Genomic DNA, 21,848 nt, shown 5'->3' on the forward strand with positions numbered 1-21,848 from the left:
CAGGCAAAGCTCGGCAGTATCAGAGTAGGAAAAACAAGTGGTTTAAGTTGTTCTTCCAACATATACTGACCTTGCGACTCTCCCTCTTTTCTCATGTAGAATTGGGGAAATTTTGATTTGATGGTCGTGAAGTTCCCATCCAAGTCTAAAATATTGATGGCACTTTTATTATCCCCTCTAGTTCTTGTAACGACATTCTCCTCTGTATATGGAATGGTTTTTAGAATTATCACAATATCAAATGTTAGTTGGTCAGTTCATAAGTAACATATACAACAAACCTTATCCTCCACTCTTATACAACAAACATTTTAAATTTTGTGCTTATGCTATTTTTATTTATTTTATAGTTTGTTTTAGTAGGCAATATGGGGAAGAGAAAGGAATGACCATTCAATCTTTTTTTTTAAAGGATATCACGTAAACATTTATTCTCCCAGAAGTACATTTTATTACATGGTACACAAACCATTTTTTCTTTAAATCTTCACATTGACTTAAATTCACATTGTATGTGGTATCATCCCTTTGGCTAATCTCATCATCTGACTGACAACTAGAATCAATTTTCCAGGTCCAATGTTGCATTTTCAAAGTTAGACAGAAGCAAATTAGAGATTAAACCAATGAAGCCAACCAGATACCAAACCAGTACAACAGCAGCTAGTGAATGCAAAATAAAATAATTACATTGCATTCTAAGAATGACATCCTACCATCTGTCATGGAGAAAGCATTAATGCTTCTCTGACCACTCCCCAGGGCAAGCCCTTGCAGAACATCATTTTGCTTTCTAGATCCAAGAAATAGTTTGCTATCGCTTTATCAACTTAGCTGCTTTTGGCAAGACTTTGCCACCTGCCAGTAATAGCTACAACCAAAGGTATCAAGAATGGGGCAACCAGAGCTTAGCCCCAAATAGCCATCCCAGTCTTATATTCTTTCAACACTCTAGAAATAATCAAACCTGGCAATGTGTTAGCAGCACCAACAGGTTCTTATTGCCACTGTGCTATCTTTCATAGAAGAAATTAGAAAAAAGAAAAGAAAAATCAGTTCAACAAAATGAACCCTAATCTCAAACATGGTTGGCATTGCATACACTATTCCTCACCCCCAAACCCCAACTGGGGAGTGAGAATCACAGATAGGAAAAGATCAGAGATTTAGGACTGGAAAGACAGGGAGATGCCAAGTATCCCAATCTCTCATTTTGGACCAGCAGAGAAGTTAAGTCACTTGCCCAAGGTCACACAGGCAACAACAACATAATGGGGGAAACCACCTTTCTTGAGAAGAGAGGTTAATCTCTATTTACATTATAAATAATGATTCTTAAAAGAGAAAAATGTTCTATCAGTAATCAGGCATCTCAAGGAATACCCAGAGACAGTGAGAAGAAAAGAGCATCACCCAACCCCACTGTAACAGAAACTGATATGTTCCACCTTAACTTTCAAAAACAGTAGAGAGAGAGAGAGAGAGAGAGAGAGAGAGAGAGAGTAGAGAGAGAGAGAGAATCAAAGACAGACAGACTTGATTTAACAAATTTTGTCCCTGAGTAGAATCATCTCATATAGCTTTTCCATCTCTCCCTCATCTGTTCCTTGTTCAGACTCTAATATTACATTGCTGGAGAGAGAGAGAGAGAGAGAGAGAGAGAGAGAGAGAGAGAGAGAGAGAGAGAGAGAGAGAGGACATAAACAGAGAAAGAGACAAAGAAAGAGGGAAATCCATGGTGGACTTCAATTTCCAACCATACCACATGGTGTCTCATATCCCTGTTTAACTGACCCTGGCATTAGGACTATCAAGGTCAATCTCCTAGCTTTTAAGTAGATCTGGATACAAAGTCAGTGACATAAAGTTGTAAATATTGCTATTTGATTTTCAAAATTGTTCTCAGGTATGCCCCCTCATGGTGAAAACAAATCCTTTATCTTCATATGGAGCTGAATTAGGTTTTTCATATACTGTTTGCTAGGTGGTCACTCATCTAAGATCCTATGAATCTCCTCCATAACTTCTTCATGGCATCTTTTACATCCTTGTTCCTCAGAGTATATATTAAAGGGTTGAGTAAGGGGGTGCCAATTGTGTAAAATACAGACACCAGCTTGTCCACAGGGAATGTGGTTGGGGGTCGAGTGTATATGAATATGCAGGGTACAAAGAAGATAATGACCACAATGATATGGGAACAACAGTTAGATAAGGCTTTACGCTTCCCTTCTGAGCTGTGATTTCTCAGGGAATACAGGATAACAATGTAGGATATGATCAGTAATGCAAAGCTCACCATACATATAACTCCACTATTAGAGATAATGAGGAGATTTACCACATATGTGTCTGTGCAGGCTAGTCTCAACAGCGGTTGCAAGTCACAGAAATAATGGTCAATCCAATTGGGACCACAAAAGGGCAAACTTAAGACAAGAAAGATTTGGGCAGTGGAGTGGATACATGAGCCCACCCAGGCCAAGCATACCAATATGCCACAGACCCTGCGACTTATAATAGTAGAATAGCGCAGTGGTTTACAGATGGCCACATAACGGTCATAGGCCATGAGGACGAGGAGGAAAATCTCCATACAGCCAAAAAAATGGGCTGCAAATACTTGAGTCATACAATCATTGAAAGAGATGGTCTGATTCCCGGAAACACTGTCTCTGATGAGTCTGGGGGCGGTCGTAGTAGAAAAGCAGGCATCTGCAAAGGACAAATAGGAAAGGAAGTAGTACATAGGGGATCCAAGCGCAGGACTGGTCTTGATGGTCACAGCAATAAGTATGTTTCCCAAAATAGTTGCAAGGTAGAAAACAAAGAAAATAGCAAATACTATTTTCCACATTTTTGGATCCTGCGTCAGTCCAAGGAGAACAAATTCGGTCACATTGGTCTGTATTTTCATGATTTCTGTGAATAGAGGAAGGATCCGAATGAGAATTACCGATAGGAAAAAGTTCAAAGGGAAGCATCATGAAAACAATTTCAATTGAATAAATACATTAAGATATTCCTAATTACCAGCTTAGAACCAGGGTTTCATTGTGGGAAGAATAAAGGCTTTGGGCTAAGAAAGAAACATGTTCACATCATCTGAGTAAAACACTGAAGCTCTTAATTCATTAAGCAATTCTCCAAATGACATGGTATTAGAAAAAAATACTACATTGGGAGTCAGAGGGACTGGGCTTAAGTACTACCTATATCAGTAATTGCTTTTACACGATTAGACCAATCAATTAATTTTCTGTTTCCTAGTTTACTCATATATAAAAAGAGGGGATTTTCTTTGATTCCTTCCTTAAATTCATAAATGTATAATACTATTCTTATGACCTTATTAGCAATTGATAATATGCATTGTTTAAATTAGGTTATATGCTGGTGTTTCACTGCACTGTTGAAATAACAGGTATGGATTAAAAGAAATGTATGAAAAGGGGCAGCTAGGTGGCATATCGGATAAAGCACTGGCCCTGTGGTCAGTAGTACCTGGGTTCAAATCCAGTTACAGACACTTAATAATTACCTAGCTGTGTGGCCTTGGGCAAGCCACTTAACCTCATTTGCCTTGTAAAATAAAAAAAAAAAAACAACTAAAAAATGAAACATTTGAAGGCCTTGTGAAAAGCCATCCCTGTCCTCCCAGAGTTTCTAGATAGGAAATGTAAAACATTCACAATGCACTAAATACAACACATACACAAAATAATACAAATCGTTTTAAAAGTCAAACATACTAATAACTGACAGATATTTACTAGAAGTTACATAGGAATTCTTTGTGACAGAAAAGAGGATGGAATGTATTCCAAATGTAAGAATGAACTATGGAAATGCAGGGATAATGGGAGAATATGGAAAGTCAAACAGAAGGAAATAAATCTCAGCATTGATATTAATATAATTAATTGTATTCTTCAAATGCACAGTTGACTTGGCCTTAGAGAGAAGAAGACAGCCAGAATCTATCACTTTCCATATTGTAAATTCCAGATATTTGGTGGTCAAAGTTTTAAGATTGTTCTAACAATCAATGTCATCATATGTTTATGTGAATTTATGTTAACCTTTCATACACACACACATGCATGGACATGCTACCCAAGTCATAGAGCTAGAATGTGTCAGAAACAAGAATTGAACTCAACTTTTTCATAACATAAAGTTCAATAGTGAGTCAAGTCTCAGAGTCAGCTAGATCAGGGTTCTAATATTTTTGATATATTTAAACTGTGTAACCAAGGGCAAATCATTATCCTCTCAGACCCCCAGCAACTCTCTAAAGTGATTTACCAAATACAAAAAATATAAGGTGCTTCTACGTAGAAAAGACTTGTTACTGCCGAAATCACAAGTCTGCTTATAAAATAAAAACAACTGGACATATATATATATATATAAAACTATATATTTATATACATATATACATATACATATACATACACATATACATACACATATACATATACATATACATATACATATATATATATTAACATGAATTCTGCAGTACACCTTTCTTTTCTCAAGGAAAGTTTCTCTCTGAAGTAAGTCTGAAGTTCTGAGTTCTGATCTGTCATTTACTATGCATTTGATATTAGTCAAGGTTTTAATCTCTATGTGCTCCAGTTTCATCAGAATGTAATAACACATGAGCAAATAGATTTCAAAGGCACCATTCAATACTCCAAATCTATAATCCCACTTAATTATATTAATCTAAGGCCAGTTAAAATAATTATCTTTAATCATTAATCACTTCATTTCTCTGTTTAAAAGACTGAATCCAAATTTTCCTAAAAACCGAAAAAAACAGATTGAGTGAAAGGTTTCTTATGGATTAATATTCCAAGGAGGAATGTTACATTCAAGAGAGGAAGGGAAAAAAGGAAGGAAGGAACAAAATGAAGGGAGGAAGAAAGAGAGAGAGAGAGAGAGAGAGAGAGAGAGAGAGAGAGAGAGAGAGAGAGAGTGAGAGAGAGAAAGGGAGAGAGAGAATGAGAGAAAGAGAGAGAGAAAGAAAGGGAGAGAACGAAAGAAAGATGGAAGTTGGTATGGAAGGAAGCAAGGAAGTGAGAAAGAGAAAGCGAGAAAAATGAAGGTAAGTAAAGAAGCAGGGAGAAGGAAGGAAAGAATGGGGGGAGGAAGGGAGGGAGGGAAAAAGAAGAAATGAAGGAAAGAATGGAGAAAAGGAGGCAAGAAAGAAAGAAAGAAAGAAAGGAAAAATGGAAAGAAAAAGGCTAGAACAGAAAGGAATAGTAATAGAGAAGAAGGGAGGGAGAAGAGATTCGTTCCAAATAGAAGAATGTGGTTGGGCAGCGAGGTGGCATATGGGGTGGCTAGGTGGCCTAGTGTATAAAGCACCGGCCTTGGAGTCAGGAGTACCTGGGTTCAAATCCGGCCTCAGACACTTAATATAATTAATTAATATAATTACCTTGACCCCCTTTGCCTTGTAAAAAAAAGAGGAATGTGGGTAAAAGGAAAAACAGATTTGGAAGATAGAAGCAGAGAGATCAAATTGTAAAAATAAATGGGGAAAAAAGGATAATAGGTATACTTTGCAAGTGAAAATTTTGTTCAAGTATCTTTTCTTTAATTTGTACCTTGTTTGTTATCATTGCGTGTTTATTTTACACAGTGTTATAAAGATTAAGCAACTACTTCAGGCTCACATGCTTAGTCCTCTCTCCTGACCAAGTTGGAGTTACTTAAGGTTAGGTACCGCTGTATTAGCAGTGAAGGAAACAGAAAATCTATGGATAAAGGGACAGACACTTTGCCTATTCATTTTTCCTACCTTCAAATATCCCAGTCATCATCTCCCACATAATTGTTCAGCTGCTAGAAGGTGTTATATTTATTGTTTGCTATTATCTCTTGATTTTTTGTTAATCAGCAAGAATACAGACTCAAAAGTGGTGGAGGGCCAATTAGGGGACATGACTTTTTAAAGTAAGTCACCCATGTGACCTAAGATGGATCTCTCAATCTCTCTGAGTCCCAGTTTCCCCATCTGCAAATGAGAAAGCTTCACCAGATGATTTCAAACGTCTCTTCTAGCTTCAAATTTGTGATCCTATGAATTTAGCTGGGGAACTGTTCTTAGTTACTGCAACAATCAAGTTGCTGGACTATTTGATTTTCCTTTTCCCTTTTCTTTCATTATCTGCTCATTTTTTACCTTTCTCTCTTTCTTCTCCTCACCCATTTTCAGAGTTCCTCTTATACCTTTCTTTGTTCATATATGTACACACATATGCATGCATACATACACACACACACATATATATATATATATATTTATATATATATATATATATATATATATATATATATATATATATAAAGAGGAGGGAGAGCAATATATAGACAAGGGTAGAGAGAAAGAAAGAAACAAGAGAAAGACAGAGACAGAGCTAGAAACAAAGAGACAGAGACAGAGACAGATCCTTAGAGATATAGGTTTTCAGAGTTGCATACATACATACAGATAAATTTTTTTCTATTCTCCACTTTAGTCCCCTCAATCCTTTCAGTAAATTAAGAATTTATACAGTGTTAAATATTCATTAGGTAAAATATGATGTACCTTGTTCTCTATCTGAAAGGAAAATGAAAATGCTTGTAAACATGTAAATATATATATGTGTCTTTTACATGTATGTGTTATATATGTATATGTATTGCATACAGAATTTATATGCATTGGAGTGATTTAATTAGAGAAGGTATGCTCACCTTTATTGCACATACATTTTGGAGGAATTGAGGCATAATTAGACTAAGTAACTTAAATTGTTCCTCAATTGAGTTAGCAGGTTCAAGAATCCCTGAGTATTCTCCCAGATTCATAGTATTTCCTCTATATCACAGCATTTCAGAAAAAAGAGCATTTGTCATTCTCCAATTTCGTTTCAGAGAAAGGCATCATTAGCAAAGGCAGAGGTACTTAGCAAATGCAATATCTGCCCCCCATTAATATTCCCAAAACAAGTTTATTTCTGTTTTAAAGATTCTGTGTTTTTAGTAGATTTTCAATAAATATTTTATGCTTCCCAAACTAATTCAGGAAGGAAAGATTTTATCTATTTGATATCACAGATACCCAGAAAATTAAATGAAATAAAAGACATAAGGGAAAAAATACACTTACATTTCTCATTTTTAGTTACTTGTAAGAACAAGAATATTTCTACTCATTTTCCTTTAAATTGGAAAATAGGAAACCCCAATACTATAAACAGAACCATATTTTGCTGAAAGGAGGGAGAGGATGAAAAATGTTTACATATATACACATGTGTGTTTATATGTATAGATTTACATGAATATACATATGCATATTGTGTGCATACATCACCCTATCTCATATATATGTATATGTGTATGCATGCCTGTGTGCTTGAACAAAGGAAGATAGACAGAGGAACCACCCTGAAAACAGATAAAAAGAAGAAAGAGAGAAACGGGAAAACATAGGTAAGCCCTGAAAGATAAGGTAAAAGGAAAATCAAATAATCCAGGAGTTTGATTGTTGAAGTAACTAAGTACAATTCTGTAGCTAAGTTGACAAATTTAGGATCACAAATTGAAAGCTGAAAGGAATATTTTGAAACGTCTAGTTTATCTTTCTCATTTGCAGATAGGGAAAATAAAGATCAGAGATTAAGGAATCCATACTATATCAAAAATATTTTATAAAGACTTTTAAAAGTCCATTAGTCCTCCAACCCTCTTTTGAGACTGTAGTCTTGCTGACCAAAAAAGTCATCTCTAAGTAGAATGTGCTTTGATATTTCCTGGATTTAAAAAGAATTAATAAGTGAAACATCTTCCGTCAGCTGGGCAATTGCCTAGAGGAGATGGTGACAGGTATATTTGGAGGTAGTAAAATAAGAATAGGAAAATTATCCATTTATTTATATGTATGAATTCACACATGTGCACACATGTATAATATACTTCACAAAATCCATATGTTGTCAAATGTGTGTGCATTTTGCAAGCATGAAGAAGAAAAAAGCAAAGAAGAAGGAAAGTATGCATATACAAAGACAGATAAAAACAGCAAATTTATAGAGTCAGAGGCAGGCAAAGGAAGATTGAGAGAAGCAGAGGAATTCAATCTCTATTCAGGAACATTAAATTATTTGATGTCAGCAAATTGCAGTAATTCAGAAAACTAGTAAAATACGTTCTTTCTTTGATAAGATAATTTTTTCTAAATCATTGCTTCCGCCATTCTCTCCCTTTTCCAATCTTGCAATGATTTGTCGTTATCTATGAAATACAGATTCTGGTTTTGCATTCTCGATTTTTATTTTCCTTTACATCCTATGTTCTACTTCTACTTTTATATACATAAATAAATGCAGGCAGGCAAGTCTTCCCAGTGTGACATTAACCTATGAAATGACAAAATTAGGAAGAAATAGAGAATAAGTGGTATTTAAGCCAAAGATAGTATTTTAAATAGGAAAATGGTGAATACTATAGAAAGGGGAGAAAAGTCTCTAATTGGAGGGCTCAGGAAAAAGAAACTGATGAGGAAAAGTGATTTTAAATATGCTATTAAGGAATATTTTGAGCTTTCTGTATCTCCTTTTTATAATTAGGTACTCTAAGCCTGAAGCACAGTAAAAGAGAATTGCCCCTAAATAGTTATTTGGAGATTACAACTTTGAACTACTTTTCTGTCCCAAAAGCATCACCAAAAGGTCAAAGGTGACAAGAAAGGGCAACAAAAGGAGAATAACCAATCCATGAAAACACATACATCTCCCTCTAACTCCTTTAGTTTCTGAAGCAAATATAGGGATCTGGGAAAATGATCTTGACTGTGGAGACTGATACACTAAATAATTATTCCACAATGTCAAAATTTACATTTCTGTGTCAACTATATCTATAAGTCATCTCTTCATCATCATCATATTTTTCTATGGATTCAACAATATAGATGATATGCTTATAAGACATAAGGCAATATAAATGTCACTAACAGCATACTAAGAATTTAACTTTATGTTACCTTTTACTCAATTAAAAACAACAAGATTTTTTTTATCTATTTCTGCATTGGTTGGGAAAATACTGAACAAAGAGAATGAGATCTCGATAACATTTAATCCCAGCATTATTTTTCTGCACACCTGCCAGAAATATGATTAAAAAGATACTAAGAATAATGATGATAACTCACTCTTTCCTCTTAGTCCTCTTTGTTAGCAGTAAACGTTCGGTGATTTAGGGTCACAGATGGAATTGTGAACCAGATCTGTGAATCTTGGAAGTGTTTGCATAGAATTCTGTTGTCCCAAAAGACAAATGTGCACATATTTATGCTCTCAGGGACAGTATTGACACTACTGCAGTAAGAGTAAGGAGTAGAAAAATATAAAAAAATTCAAAACTCACACAGTCACTTTTGCAAAATAAATCATTTCGAGTCTTCCATTTGCCAGGTCTAAGCTGCTTAGTGGAAATATCCCAAGTTCTTCAGAAGTTCCAACTTCTGCTGTTCCAAAAATTGAAACCAAAAACAGTTTTCTACAATCTGGGATCACTGCCCAGTCATTGTCCTAAGGCTCCTTTCCAAAAGAGATGCTAAAATAGATTCTTATTCTTGCTAGGAAAGGAACTGAGACTATTTTTCTGATCACATCTTAAAATTTCTACAAGAACCAAAGGTTTTTTGGAACTCAGGTAGTAACAACTCTGGGGCCCCATCCCTCTCTCACCCCAAGCTCCTTATCCACTCCTATCCTTAGAGCTAACTGTCTCTTCTGGTCAATCAAGTATTTATAGTAATTGCATCAAAGTTTATGAACTTGGAGAATAAACTTTCAACCTCCAAGGGACTGAGGGACATCACTTACAGCAAGAAATAATTAACTCAACTTTTGCAACTTCAGATTGTGCCAGAGCTGGCTTTACCTGGGAAAAAAATCATAAAGGAAACAAATTGGGTCTTCAATGACTCTCTCCTCTCTGGTAAGAAGCATTCCCCTTATAAATGTCATTATTAGAAGGACATATACTGAATTCTGAAAGGTTTGCTTTTCAGTAGACTCAGAGTTTCTTCAGGTAAAGTCAAAAAATTATATGGGCTACTGTGTGTTAGAAAATGAACTAAGGAGTGGTTATGAAAATTAAAAAAAAAACTTTCTTCGCAAAACACTTAGGGAGAGAAAAATCTGTCTATTTCCTCTTTTGAAAACTTATTTCCAAATATTTCATATGTAAGAAAATATTGATAATTGTGTTTTTCCCCCCTCATATTTTCCCCTTACAGATTTTAAGGCAAAGATCACAAATAAGTCTCTGAGCAGTGAAGGCAAGTCTTTGCATTGGTTCATGCATAAGGAATGATGTTTTACCTACCTCTAATATTTCTACTTTTGTCCATTTTGGCTAAACCACAAATAGTATGGCAATCAAATATTTGAACATATGAGGGACTAAGTTTTTAACCATTCTGAGGTAACATTTTCTCCATAATGAAATCATGTGTCATGCATTCATAAATTGCGAGCGAAAGAGGAGACAACTTTAATGTAATGGGAAGAGGACTGTATTTGGAGTCAGAGGACATAGGTTCAAATTCACACTCCACTTTCTAGAGGACCTTGGGCAAGGGGTTTATACAATCAGGTCCTCAGTCTCCTCCCTTGTCACAAAAGTGAGAAGACTTTCCCAATCCTTAGGTGCTCCTCAGTTTAAAATCCATTATGCTTTTAAAAATATACATAGTGACTAGAGGCTGTCATTGAAGCTAAGAAGACTTGGTTTCAAGGTTCCCTTCTATCACACTAACAATTTGACCTTGGATAAAGCAATAGTCTTTTTTTCTTTTTCTTTTTTGTTTTTAGATGTTTCAAGGCAATGGGGTTAAGTGACTTGCCCAAGAACACACAGCTAGGTATTTTTTTAAGTGTCTAAGGTCAGATTTGAAACCAGGTACTCTTGACTCCAAGACCACTGCTCTATTCACTGCACAACCTAGCCGCCCCCAATAAAGCAATAGACTTTTTAAAAGCCCTATGACTGGATCACAATTAGTTTTTGATATCCATTCACACTAAGGGTAATAAATGTTTGTTGATTAATGATTAGGAATTTTTACACCAAATTTTGTATTGTTTACATCCATGAAATCATAAATATACATGAAAGCTAAGTAATCCAGTTTTCTTAATAACAATCTCAGTGTATATGTATAATAATCCCTCCAGCTCTTACCCATATAGCATGTAAGATCAGATATATACACAAATATACACATGCATATGAAACACACATTCTTATTTAATTTCTTTTTTATGGCATATCTCTGAATTTGCCTCAATGATATAGGAATTAATTTTCCGTAAAATAGCAATAAAAGTAGAATAGACAGCTACGGGAAACCCTACTTCCTACTATCAGCTCCACTGCTTGCCTCCATCATTAGAAGGCAGAAAATTTTCAGTTCTTCAAATAAATTTCTCTTGTCCAGATCCATACTCCATTTCCTGAGATTCCTAATGTAACCCAAAGATAAATTCCACCCTGACCATTAGAGGCATGCCTCTTTACTTAAAAATCACCATTCTGTGACTATTGACATTGCCAGATTTTCCTGCATTCCTCAGTGACTATCCTTGCTGCTTATTTGTGTTCCAGCCCCTAAGTACAAGATGAACTTCTGAATCTCCCATGAAATCAGTCACTTTAATTCATTAAATGTCCTATTTAAAATCTGGACCTCCTGAAAGCAGGAACTTTACTGTTTTATTATGGAATTTCTACGTCCTTTCCTATCTTGTTCACAAATTAGCAACTAACAAGAAGCAAAGGCTTCTGACTTTGTTTTAAGTTTGGAAAGATTGCTTCAAAGAAGGGAGCAATGGTTATTTAAATAAATTTTTTTATTATTATTTTAATAACATTCAATAAAACCATTTAACATTCCTTTTTTAGTTTGTGTTCCAAATTCTCTCCCTCCCTCTTCCTTGAATAGACAAGCAATATCAGATGTGCAATCATGCAAAACATTTCTAAGTTAGCCATTTTGAGAAAGAAAAACAGAAAGGAAATAAAGAGAAACAAAGAAAAAGAGAGAGAGAGAGAGAGAGAGAGAGAGAGAGAGAGAGAGAGAGAGAGAGAGAGGAAGGAAGGAAGGAAGGAAGGAAGGAAGGAAGGAAGGAAGGAAGGAAGGAAGGAAGGAAGGCAGGCAGAAAGAGAAAGAGAGAGAGGGAAAAAGAAAGAAAGAAAGAACAAAAGGAAGGAAGGAAGGAAGGAAGGAAGGAAGGAAGGAAGGAAGGACGGAAGGAAGGAAGAAAAAAATGTAATCAAGGTCTTCTTGGGCATCAGAAGTCAACTGCATATAGAGACAGACTAACAGATATAAAGAAAGAGACAGAGGGACAGAGACCTAGAGATACAAGGAAGAGAAATTGAGAGAAAGAAAAGCAGAAAGACAGAAACAGAGAGGAGAGAGGGAGAGAGAGAGAGAGAGAGAGAAAGAGAGAGGAAGATTTGAGAAGAGACAGAGAGAGGAGTGGTACACAAATAGTCACTCAACTATACCAAGAAATGAGCAATAATTTGTTTCTTCTCCAAGTTTAAACTTGGGCATTTAAATTATAAAATGTATATGCAGAGATAATTCAAGATGGCTGTTTTAGAGAAGGGGAAGAGGGAAATATAGCAATACAGATTAATGTACAGTTAACCACCACTGTGATATCACTTGTATGAGCATTGAAATAGACTAGCATCAAAATAAAAGTACAAAGTTTCACATGAAAATTAGTAATTCCACAAAAAGATAAAAGAGACACAATGAATATCTTAACTGTGGAATGCAGAAATGCCTCTGACAAGTCCATATTTGGCTACTACAAACATAGACAACGACATTAGGATGAAAATCTCAGCACCATCAAGGCAAAGACCTACAAAGACCTTATAAGCACCATAGTCTCTATGTTCTTTTGGGGTGGGGGTGCAAATTGAAAAATATGCATTCACCAAGAATATAGATTCATGGGACATATTTACACAATTGACCAACCCAGAACTTTTGTGGCAACTATTTCCGTTGTATTTCATTTACTTGCACATTTATAGATTCTGTTTTACATAACATTCACTGCTTTTCCATTCACAGGGGCATATCTTTATTTGAAAATTTGGATTAAGTGCATGTGTCAAGAAAATCTTCAGAAAAAAGGAAAATCCCTCATTTTGGACTTTGGAGCATGATTTTTCTTTATATTCAAATTTATTCAAATTCTGAATTAACACATTTATAGGATGTCATGAAAGTGTGACTTTCCTAGGAGGTCAGAAAGGTTGCAGGATCATACCTACCTACCTTTGGATTGTTCTCAGTGACCCAAATTTATTTCTTCTCTCCTTATTTGTGCTTAATAACTGTTTAGTCCCACTTAGTAACTTCATGTGTTAACAATTAATTGATAATGTGAGTGTTCTATTATTAATACTTTGGTATGTTTTTGATTCAGTCTTTGACATCCTTAAAGTAAATCTCTTAGCAATCAAATTTCTGCATCAAAAAGCTGAAAATTTTATTATTTCTTGTCATAAACAAACATTGCTTTGCAGGATAATTGGACAAGTTCATAACTCCACTAATAGTGAATTAATGCTTATGTTTTTTTTTAGGGTTTTTGTCTTTGATGTTGTTTTGTCTTTTTGCAAGGCAATGGGGTTAAGTGACTTGCCCAAGGCCACACAGCTAAGGAAATTATGAATTGCCTGAGGCCAGATTGGAACTCAAGTATTCCTGACTCCAGGGCCAGTGCTCTATCCATTGCACCATCTAGCCACCCCAATACTTATGTTTTCTGATGTACCTCCAAAATTGATTTTATAGCTTTTATCATAATCTCTAAATTCCTAGATATCTATATGTTTATGTACATATCAACATATGCACTTTTATATGTATATATTGTACATGTATCATAATAGCAATATTTGGACTGTATGTAGAGGTTAGTCATTATTGTCATTATACTACCATTTGATATAAGAAGAAAATATGATAGATACAATAACTTTAAAGACTGCAAAGTGTTCTACAAATATAGTCTAATTTTATTTTCTCAGCAATCCTGTGATATTCATGCTATTGTCTCAATTTTACAGAGAAAGAAACTGAGGCAGGGATGTTAATTGACATAAAATATTTACATTGCTAAGAAGTGACTAACCACATGATAGTAAAGAAATTATTTAACTTCTATTTCTTTCTTTTTCTTAATCAATAAAGTTTTTAAGGCAACCAAATTCCCAGGGTTGCTGTGAAGATCAAATTAGATAATTGTAATGTTATTTCTAAACAAAGTACCCCCCAAGTACTATGGAGTTCTAGCTATCCACCAGTCTAATCTCTCCCCCAAAATAGAAGTGTAAATATGTCTCCACTACTCAGTTTCCTTTTATATTATTAATAATTATAAAAAAATATTATTATCATTAAAAATAACAATACTAAAGAAGATGTCGTGAAGGTTTTTAAGGGATTATCTATAGAGCTGTTATTCTAACTACTGAATATCTTTTTATTTGTTCTTGTGCTTCATTAAATGAGATATGATTAGAAGGAGGAGAAAAGTGATAGCTCAGACAAACTGTCACTATCAGACTACATCTGCCTCATTGTACTCTGTTCTGCAGAACATAGTTTAGAATGAACACTGTAATTTATAATATGGGAAATAATTTCTAGAACCTACTTTGTGCAAAGTGCACTTACTGAGCTCCTTGCAATAACTGTGAGTCCATATTTAGTTTTCCTTGGCTCCTAGTAAAGACGTTACTTGACTGCTACTAAGACAATCATGTGAAGATAAAACCTTGGAATCTTAAAGTCTTTGTCTGATCAAAAGTAGTGGAAAAAGTAAGCCAAAAGAAAAATCATGAGTTCTCTTTCCCTGTACCCCATTTGGTTTCTTCATTCTAATTTCTAGAATTATGATTCTTCTAGCTATTTTGATTTCATATAGATATAGATGGTATAGTTATAGATATAGAATAGCTATAGATATGAGACATGACCAAATTTCTTTGAATACAACCTTTGTTCAAATTATCACTATTTAAGGAAATGTTTACAATTTAAAGCTTTTTACTGATTGCCCATTCTTTATCAACATTACCATCATCATCACTTCCCCTTCTTGTCCTCCTCTTTCTTTCCTTCCTTGTCCCCCTTTCCCCTCTCTTCCTAATTTTCCTCCTTCTGCCCTCAAGAAACTCACAATATATTATTACTTGATATTTAATTTACAAATAAACTTTACTGTGGTTAAATACACACATTTTCATGCCAAGGAGAATTCACTTACTTGGTCCTAAATTAGGAGTCAGCTTTGGAGGGATTCTATAAACTGGAAATTCAATATTGTTTTCTCATAGAAATTTATAGCATTGTTTTGAAAATCTGTATTATAATGGATTTACTGTTATTAATTGAACAATATATACAACGCTGATTATTTTCCTACTATTGAATCATCCCTGCAAACCTGAATTAAATCCAAGCTGATGAGGGTGTATTAACTTAGTAATAATTTGCTGTAATCTCCTTGATAAAATTTCATTGAACATTTTTGCATCTATATTTATTAAGGTGATTGATGCATAATTTTCTTTTTCTAATTTTGACTCATCCTGGTTTAGGTGTCAGCCGCATATTGGTGTCATAGAAGGAAATGAAAAAAACTTCTTCAGCTATATTTTTCAGATAGTCTATATATAATTTCAATTAACTTTGCATAAAATATTTGGAGGAATTAAACTCTTAGTCTATAATGCCCTGGAATTTTTTCTTAGGGAGATTATTGATTGTTCTTCAGTTTTGTCATATGAAATGATATTATTAAAGAATGCTAATTTGGGTAGTTTATTTTTTTCTAAATATTTATCCATTTTAAATTAGATTGTCAAATTAATTGCCAAATAGTTGATTAAAAGAGCTGCAAAATTATTTCTTTAATTTCCTCCTTGTTAGTGGAGAATTTGCTGTTTTCATTTTTGATACAGTAATTTGGTTTTCTTCTTTCTTTTATTTTAAATCAGATTAATCAAAAGTTTATCTATTTTGTTGAATTTTATGTAGCAAATACTTAAGTTTCTTAGTTCAAAAGTTTTCTAATTCTCCAATTTATTATTTCCTCTTTTCATTTTCAGAACTTCTAATTTGCCATTTAATAGGAAATTTTTAATTTGTTCTTTTTTATAGAATTTTATTTGCATGTCTTATTCATTGATCTTAACTTTCTCAAATGTATTATTATAGGCATTTTGGGATTTGAAATAAACCATAATAATTGATTTGGCTTCATTCTACCAAGTTTTATATGATTTTTATTGTCTCATTATTGTCCTTGTTCTGTGGATTATTTCAATGATATAGTTTTGATCCACTTATTCATTAATATTGTTATTAAGATTTAAATTAATTTCAATTGGGGCTGCTAGGTGGCACAGTGGATAGAGCATTAGCTCTGGAGTCAGGAGTACCTGAGTTCAAATCTGACCTGAGACAGTTACCTAGCTGTGAGGCCTTGGGCAACTTAACCCCATTGCCTTGCAAAATCCTAAAAATTAGAAAATAATAATTTTAGTTCATCATTCCATGTCCCTTATTACATGTACCTTTTCATTGTATCATGATCTGAAAAGGATGAAATTACTATTCAGGCATTTCTTCATTTGATTTATGCCTAATATATGGTCAGTTTTTGTGTAGGTTCCATATACTGAAGAGAAGAAAGTATATTCTTTTTATTCTCATTCAATTCTCTCCAGTGGTCTACTATATCTAAGTTTTACAAAATTTTCTTTATCTTCTTTATTTCTTTCTTGTGCATTTTATGATCTGATTCATATAATTCTCAGACAGGCAGACCAAGGCACCCCATATTTAAAGTTTTGCTGTTTATGTCTTCTTGCAATTCATTTGGACTCTCCCTAAGAATCTGAATGTCATAGCACTTGGTGTATAGAAGTTTAATTTTGATACTAATTTCTTACCTATAGTATCTTTTAGAATCAAATAATTTACTTCCTGATATCTTTTAATTATGTCTATTTTTGTTTTTGCTTTGTCTGAGATCAGAATTGCTATTCCTTCTTTTTTACTTCAGCTGAAGTTTAATGTATTTTGCTAAGGTCTTTTATCTTTACACTAGGTCTATCTTTCTGCTTTAAATGGACTTCTAAAAAGAATGTATTGTGGGATTTGGGATTTTAATCCAATCTACTATCCACTTCCATTTATGGGAGAATTCATTCCATTTAAATTCACAGTTATAATTACTAACGCTGTATTTCCCTCCATCCTATCGTCCCTCTATTTGTTCTTTTCTCTCTCCTTTCCACTTATTTCTTCCTAAAAGCGTTTTGCTTATGGCTACTGTCTCTCTCAATCAGTCCTTCAATCTAATAGCCTTCTTCCCTTTCCTCCTCCCTTTCTCCTTTTATTTATTTTTAACTTTTACTATAACTTTAACTTTACTATTATTTTTACTTCCCCCTTTCCTCTTGTAAGCTCCTTCTTTCCCCTTCCTTTACATCCCCCCACACCATTTCCCTCAAAAGAAAGATAAATTTTTAAACTCAATTGGCATGTTTTCCTTCTTTGGGTCAAATATGTTAAGAACGGGGCGGCTAGGTGGCGTAGTGGATAAAGCACCGGCTTTGGAGTCAGGAGTACCTGGGTTCAAATCCGGTCTCGGACACTTACTAATTACCTAGCTGTGTGGCCTTGGGCAAGCCACTTAACCCCATTTGCCTTGCAAAAACCTAAAAAATAAAAATAAAAAAAAACATGTCAAGAGCAAGACTTATTTAGTTTTCAAATCCTATTTTCTTTCCCTCTTTTAAAAGAGGTCCTTTTTTGTGCCTCCTCATGGGTTGTGATTTATTTTCTAATATCTTGCCTTCTCCTATTTAATTCTTTTAATAATGTATTATATTAATGAAAACTTGTAGTAATCACTTTGCTAACATTTTATTTAAAATTCAGCATCCACATTCATTAGGGAAATTAATCTATATTTTCTCTCTACTTTGCCTCTTTCTGATTTAGGCGTCACCATAATATGGGCATTATGAAAGCACTTTGTAGAACACCTCTTTTTAATATTTATATGATATTGGAATTAATTTTTGTTCAAACATTTGGCAAAATTCGCTTATAAATTCATCATGTGTTGGAGATATTTTCTTAGACAGTTCATAGATGGGTTGCTCAATTTTTTTTCTGAAATTTGGTTAAGTATTTTATTTACTTTTCTGTTAATTTGGACAATTTATATTATTTGTAAATGTTCATCCAATTCAAAAAAGATTATCAGATTTTTTTGGCATAGAATTGGGTAACAAGTCTCTAATCATTACTTGAATGTCCTCATCACTGATGTTGAATTTACCCATTTCATTTTTGACACTGGTAATTTGGTTTTATTTATTCTTTTCTAATCAAATTCATCTTTGTGTTATATTTTGTCAGCATTTTATTCATAAAACTAATTCTTAGTCTTATTAGTCCAAAAGTTTCCTAACTTTCAATTTTATTTATCTCTCCTTTATTTTTCATAATTTCTAATTGTGCATTTATTTAGAGATTTTAATACCATTTTTTAGTGTTTTTAGTTGCTTGCCAGTTCATTGATCTCCTCTATCTCTATTTTATTCATAGAAGGAATTTAGAAATATAAAATATCCCTTAAGAATGGCTTTGGTTGCGTCCAACAAGCTTTAATATGTTGTTTAATTGTTCTCATTTTTTGGGATGAACATATTGATTTTTCCAATGATGTGCTTTCTGATCTAAAGAATGATTTATTTAGATTCCAACTCATTTTCTAATTAATTTCCATGGCCCTTTATTGTATGTGATTTTTATTTTATATTGATCTGAAAATAATGCATTAAATATTTCTACATTTGTTTGTGAGGTATTTATGTCATGATAAATATCTATTTTTGTGTAGGTGTCATGCACTTCTGGGGATAAAAGGTATATTTCTTTCTACTCCCCATTCCTTTTTCTCTAGAGTATTATGACATTTAACTTTTCTAAAATTCTATTCACCTTCTAACTTCCTCTTGTTTATATTTTGTTTAGATTTATCTTATTCTGAAAGAGGAAAGCTGAGGCCCTAATCAATGTTTATGTCTTTCGACAACTCATTTAACTTAACTTCTAAGAATTTTAATGCTTTACCACTAAAGGTATGTCACGATTTATTATTGAAATTTCTTCATTGCCTATACTTTTTTTTGGAATATGCGGTTTTCTTCCTTATCTTTTTTATTTTTCTTTAGAAAGATTTTATTTATTTTGAGTTTTACAATTTTTCCCTTAATCTTGTTTCCCTCCCCCCACCCCACCCCAGCAGGTAGTCTGTTAGTCTTTACATTGTTTCAGTGGTATACATTGATCTAAGTTGAATGTGATGAGAGAGAAATCATATGCTTAAGGAAGAAAAAAAGGTATAAGAGATAACAAAATTACATAAGATAACTTTTTTTAAAATTAAAGTTAATGGCATTTGTTCCTTGTTCAAAGTTCACAATTCTTTGTCTGGATACAGATGGTATTCTCCATCACAGATAGCCCAAAATTTCCTCTGATTGTTGCACTGATGGAATGAGCAAGTCCATCAAGGTTGATCATCACCCTTATGTTGCTGTTAGGGTGTACATTGTTTTTCTGATTCTGTTCATCTTGCTCAGCATCAGTTCATGCAAATCCATCCAGGCTTCCCTGAATTCCCATCCCTCTTGGTTTCTAATGGAACAATAGTATTCCATCACATACATATACCACATTCTGTTAAGCCCTTCACCAATTGAAGGACATTTACTTAATAGGGCTGCTATTAGGTGATGTTTTTACCATTTTTCATAATCTCATCAGGGTTTACATCCAGTAGTGTTATTGCTGGATCAAAGGATATGCACATTTTTGTTCCCCTTTGGGAATAATCCCAAAAACTCTCCAGAAAGATTGGATGAGTTCACAGCTCCACCAACAATTTATCAGTGCCCCAGATTTCCTACATCCCTTCCAACAATGATCCTATTGGCCAGCCTGAGAGGTATGAGGTGGCACCTCAAAGATATTTTAATTTGCCTTTCTCTAATAAGTAATAATTTAGAGCAATTTTTCATATAACTATGGATCACTTTGATTTCCTCATCTGGAAATTTCCTTTGCATATCTTTTGATCATTTGTCAATTGGGTAATGGCTTGTTTTTTTTTTTTTGAAATTTTGACTGAGTTTTCTGTATATTCTAGAAATGAGTCCTTTGTCATAAATATTAGTTGTAAAAACTGTTTCTCGATTTAGTCCATTTCTTTTGATCTTGGTTACAGTGGTTTTCTCTTTGCAAAAGCTTTTTAATTTAATGTAATGAAAATTATCTATTTTCTTTTAATGATGTTCTCCATTTCTTCCTTGGTCACAAACTGCTTCCCTTTCCATAGATCTGACAGGTAAATTACTCCTTATTCTTCTAGTTTGCTGATAATTTTTTTTGTGTGTAAATCCTGTATCCATTTGGATCTTATCTGGGTATTGTATGTGAGGTGTTGGTCTAATCTAAGTTTCTTCCATACTAACTTACATTTTTCCCAACAGTTTTATTTTTCAAAGAGGGAGATTTTATCCCAATAGTTGGGCTTTTTAGGTTTATCAAACAGCACATTACTATAATCATTCCTTCTATTACACCTAGTCTATGCCACTGGTCCTCCACTCTATTTCTTAGCCAATTCCAGACAGTTTTGATGACTGATGCTTTATAATATAATTTAGGTCTGTTAAGGCAAAGCCACCTTCTTTTGCACTTTTTTTACAAGGCAACTGGGGTTAAGTGGCTTGCCCAAGGCCACACCACTAGGTAATTATTAAGTGTCTGAGACAGGATTTGAACCCAGGTACTCCAGACCCCAAGGGTGGTGCTTTATCCACTGCACCACCTAGCCGGCCCTATCTTTTGCACTTTTTTTTATTGAATTCCTGGAAATTCTAGACTTCGTATTTCACCATATGAATTTACTTACAACTTGTTCTAAGTCATTAAAGTAATTTTTTGGAATTTTTATTGGTAGGGCACTAAATATGTAGTTTAGTTTTGGTAGAATTGTCATTTTATTAGCTCGACCTATCAATGAGCAGTTGATGTTTGCCAATTATTTAAATCTGATTTTATATGTGTCAGAAGTGTTTTGTAATTGCTTTCAAAATGCTTTTGAGTCTCCCTTGGCAGTTTGAATCCCAGGTATGTTATATTGTCTGAGGTTACTTTTTTTTAGTGTTTTTGCTAGGCAATAAGGTTGAGTGGCTTGACCAAGGCCACACAGCTTGTTAATTATTAAGTGTCTGAGGGCGGATTTGAACTCAGGTACTCCTGACTCCAGGGCTGATGCTCTATCCGCTGTGCCAGCAAGCTGTCACTCTGAGGTTACTTTGAATGCGATTTCTCTTTCTAGCCCTTTGTGTTGTATCTTGGTAGTCATTTATAGAAATGTTGAGGATTTATGAAAGTTTGAACCCAGGTACTACTGACTCCAAGGTCGGTGGTTTATCCACTGCGACACGTAGCCGCCCCTATCTTTTGCACTTTTTTAATTGAATTCCTGGAAATTCTAGGCTTTGTATTTCACCATATGAATTTACTTACAACTTGTTCTAAGTCATTAAAGTAATTTTTTGGAATTTTTATTGGTAGGGCACTAAATATGTAGTTTAGTTTTGGTATAATTGTCATTTTATTAGCTCGACCTATCAATGAGCAGTTG

General features: G+C 34.0%; 2 protein-coding genes across 2 annotated transcripts in view; both read right to left on the reverse strand.

The window, feature by feature from the left end:
- LOC141519056 (olfactory receptor 4C15-like) overlaps positions 1 to 9,298 on the reverse strand; it is a 32,012-nt gene extending 22,714 nt beyond the window's left edge. Inside the window, exon 1 of the mRNA XM_074231528.1 lies at positions 9,221 to 9,298. The gene's annotated coding sequence lies outside the window, so the exon portion shown is untranslated. The remainder of the gene's footprint in view (positions 1 to 9,220) is intronic.
- Positions 1,511 to 9,523, reverse strand: LOC141519057 (olfactory receptor 4C11-like). The gene is made up of 2 exons (XM_074231529.1): positions 9,436 to 9,523; positions 1,511 to 2,922 (listed from the first exon to the last, which is right to left on the reverse strand). Exon 2 carries the CDS (start codon positions 2,915 to 2,917, stop codon positions 1,997 to 1,999), a length of 921 nt encoding a protein of 306 aa, XP_074087630.1. The 5' UTR covers positions 2,918 to 2,922; positions 9,436 to 9,523; the 3' UTR covers positions 1,511 to 1,996.
- Positions 9,524 to 21,848: the final 12,325 nt, after the last annotated feature.

Source organism: Macrotis lagotis, chromosome 3 (genome assembly GCF_037893015.1).
Source record: "Macrotis lagotis isolate mMagLag1 chromosome 3, bilby.v1.9.chrom.fasta, whole genome shotgun sequence".
NCBI classification, from domain to species: Eukaryota; Metazoa; Chordata; class Mammalia; order Peramelemorphia; family Peramelidae; genus Macrotis; species Macrotis lagotis.

Coding starts and splice junctions, on each gene's coding strand:
- LOC141519057 (XM_074231529.1), bottom strand. CDS start 2,917: ATGAAAATACAGACCAATGTGACCGAATTTGTTCTCCTTGGACTGACG.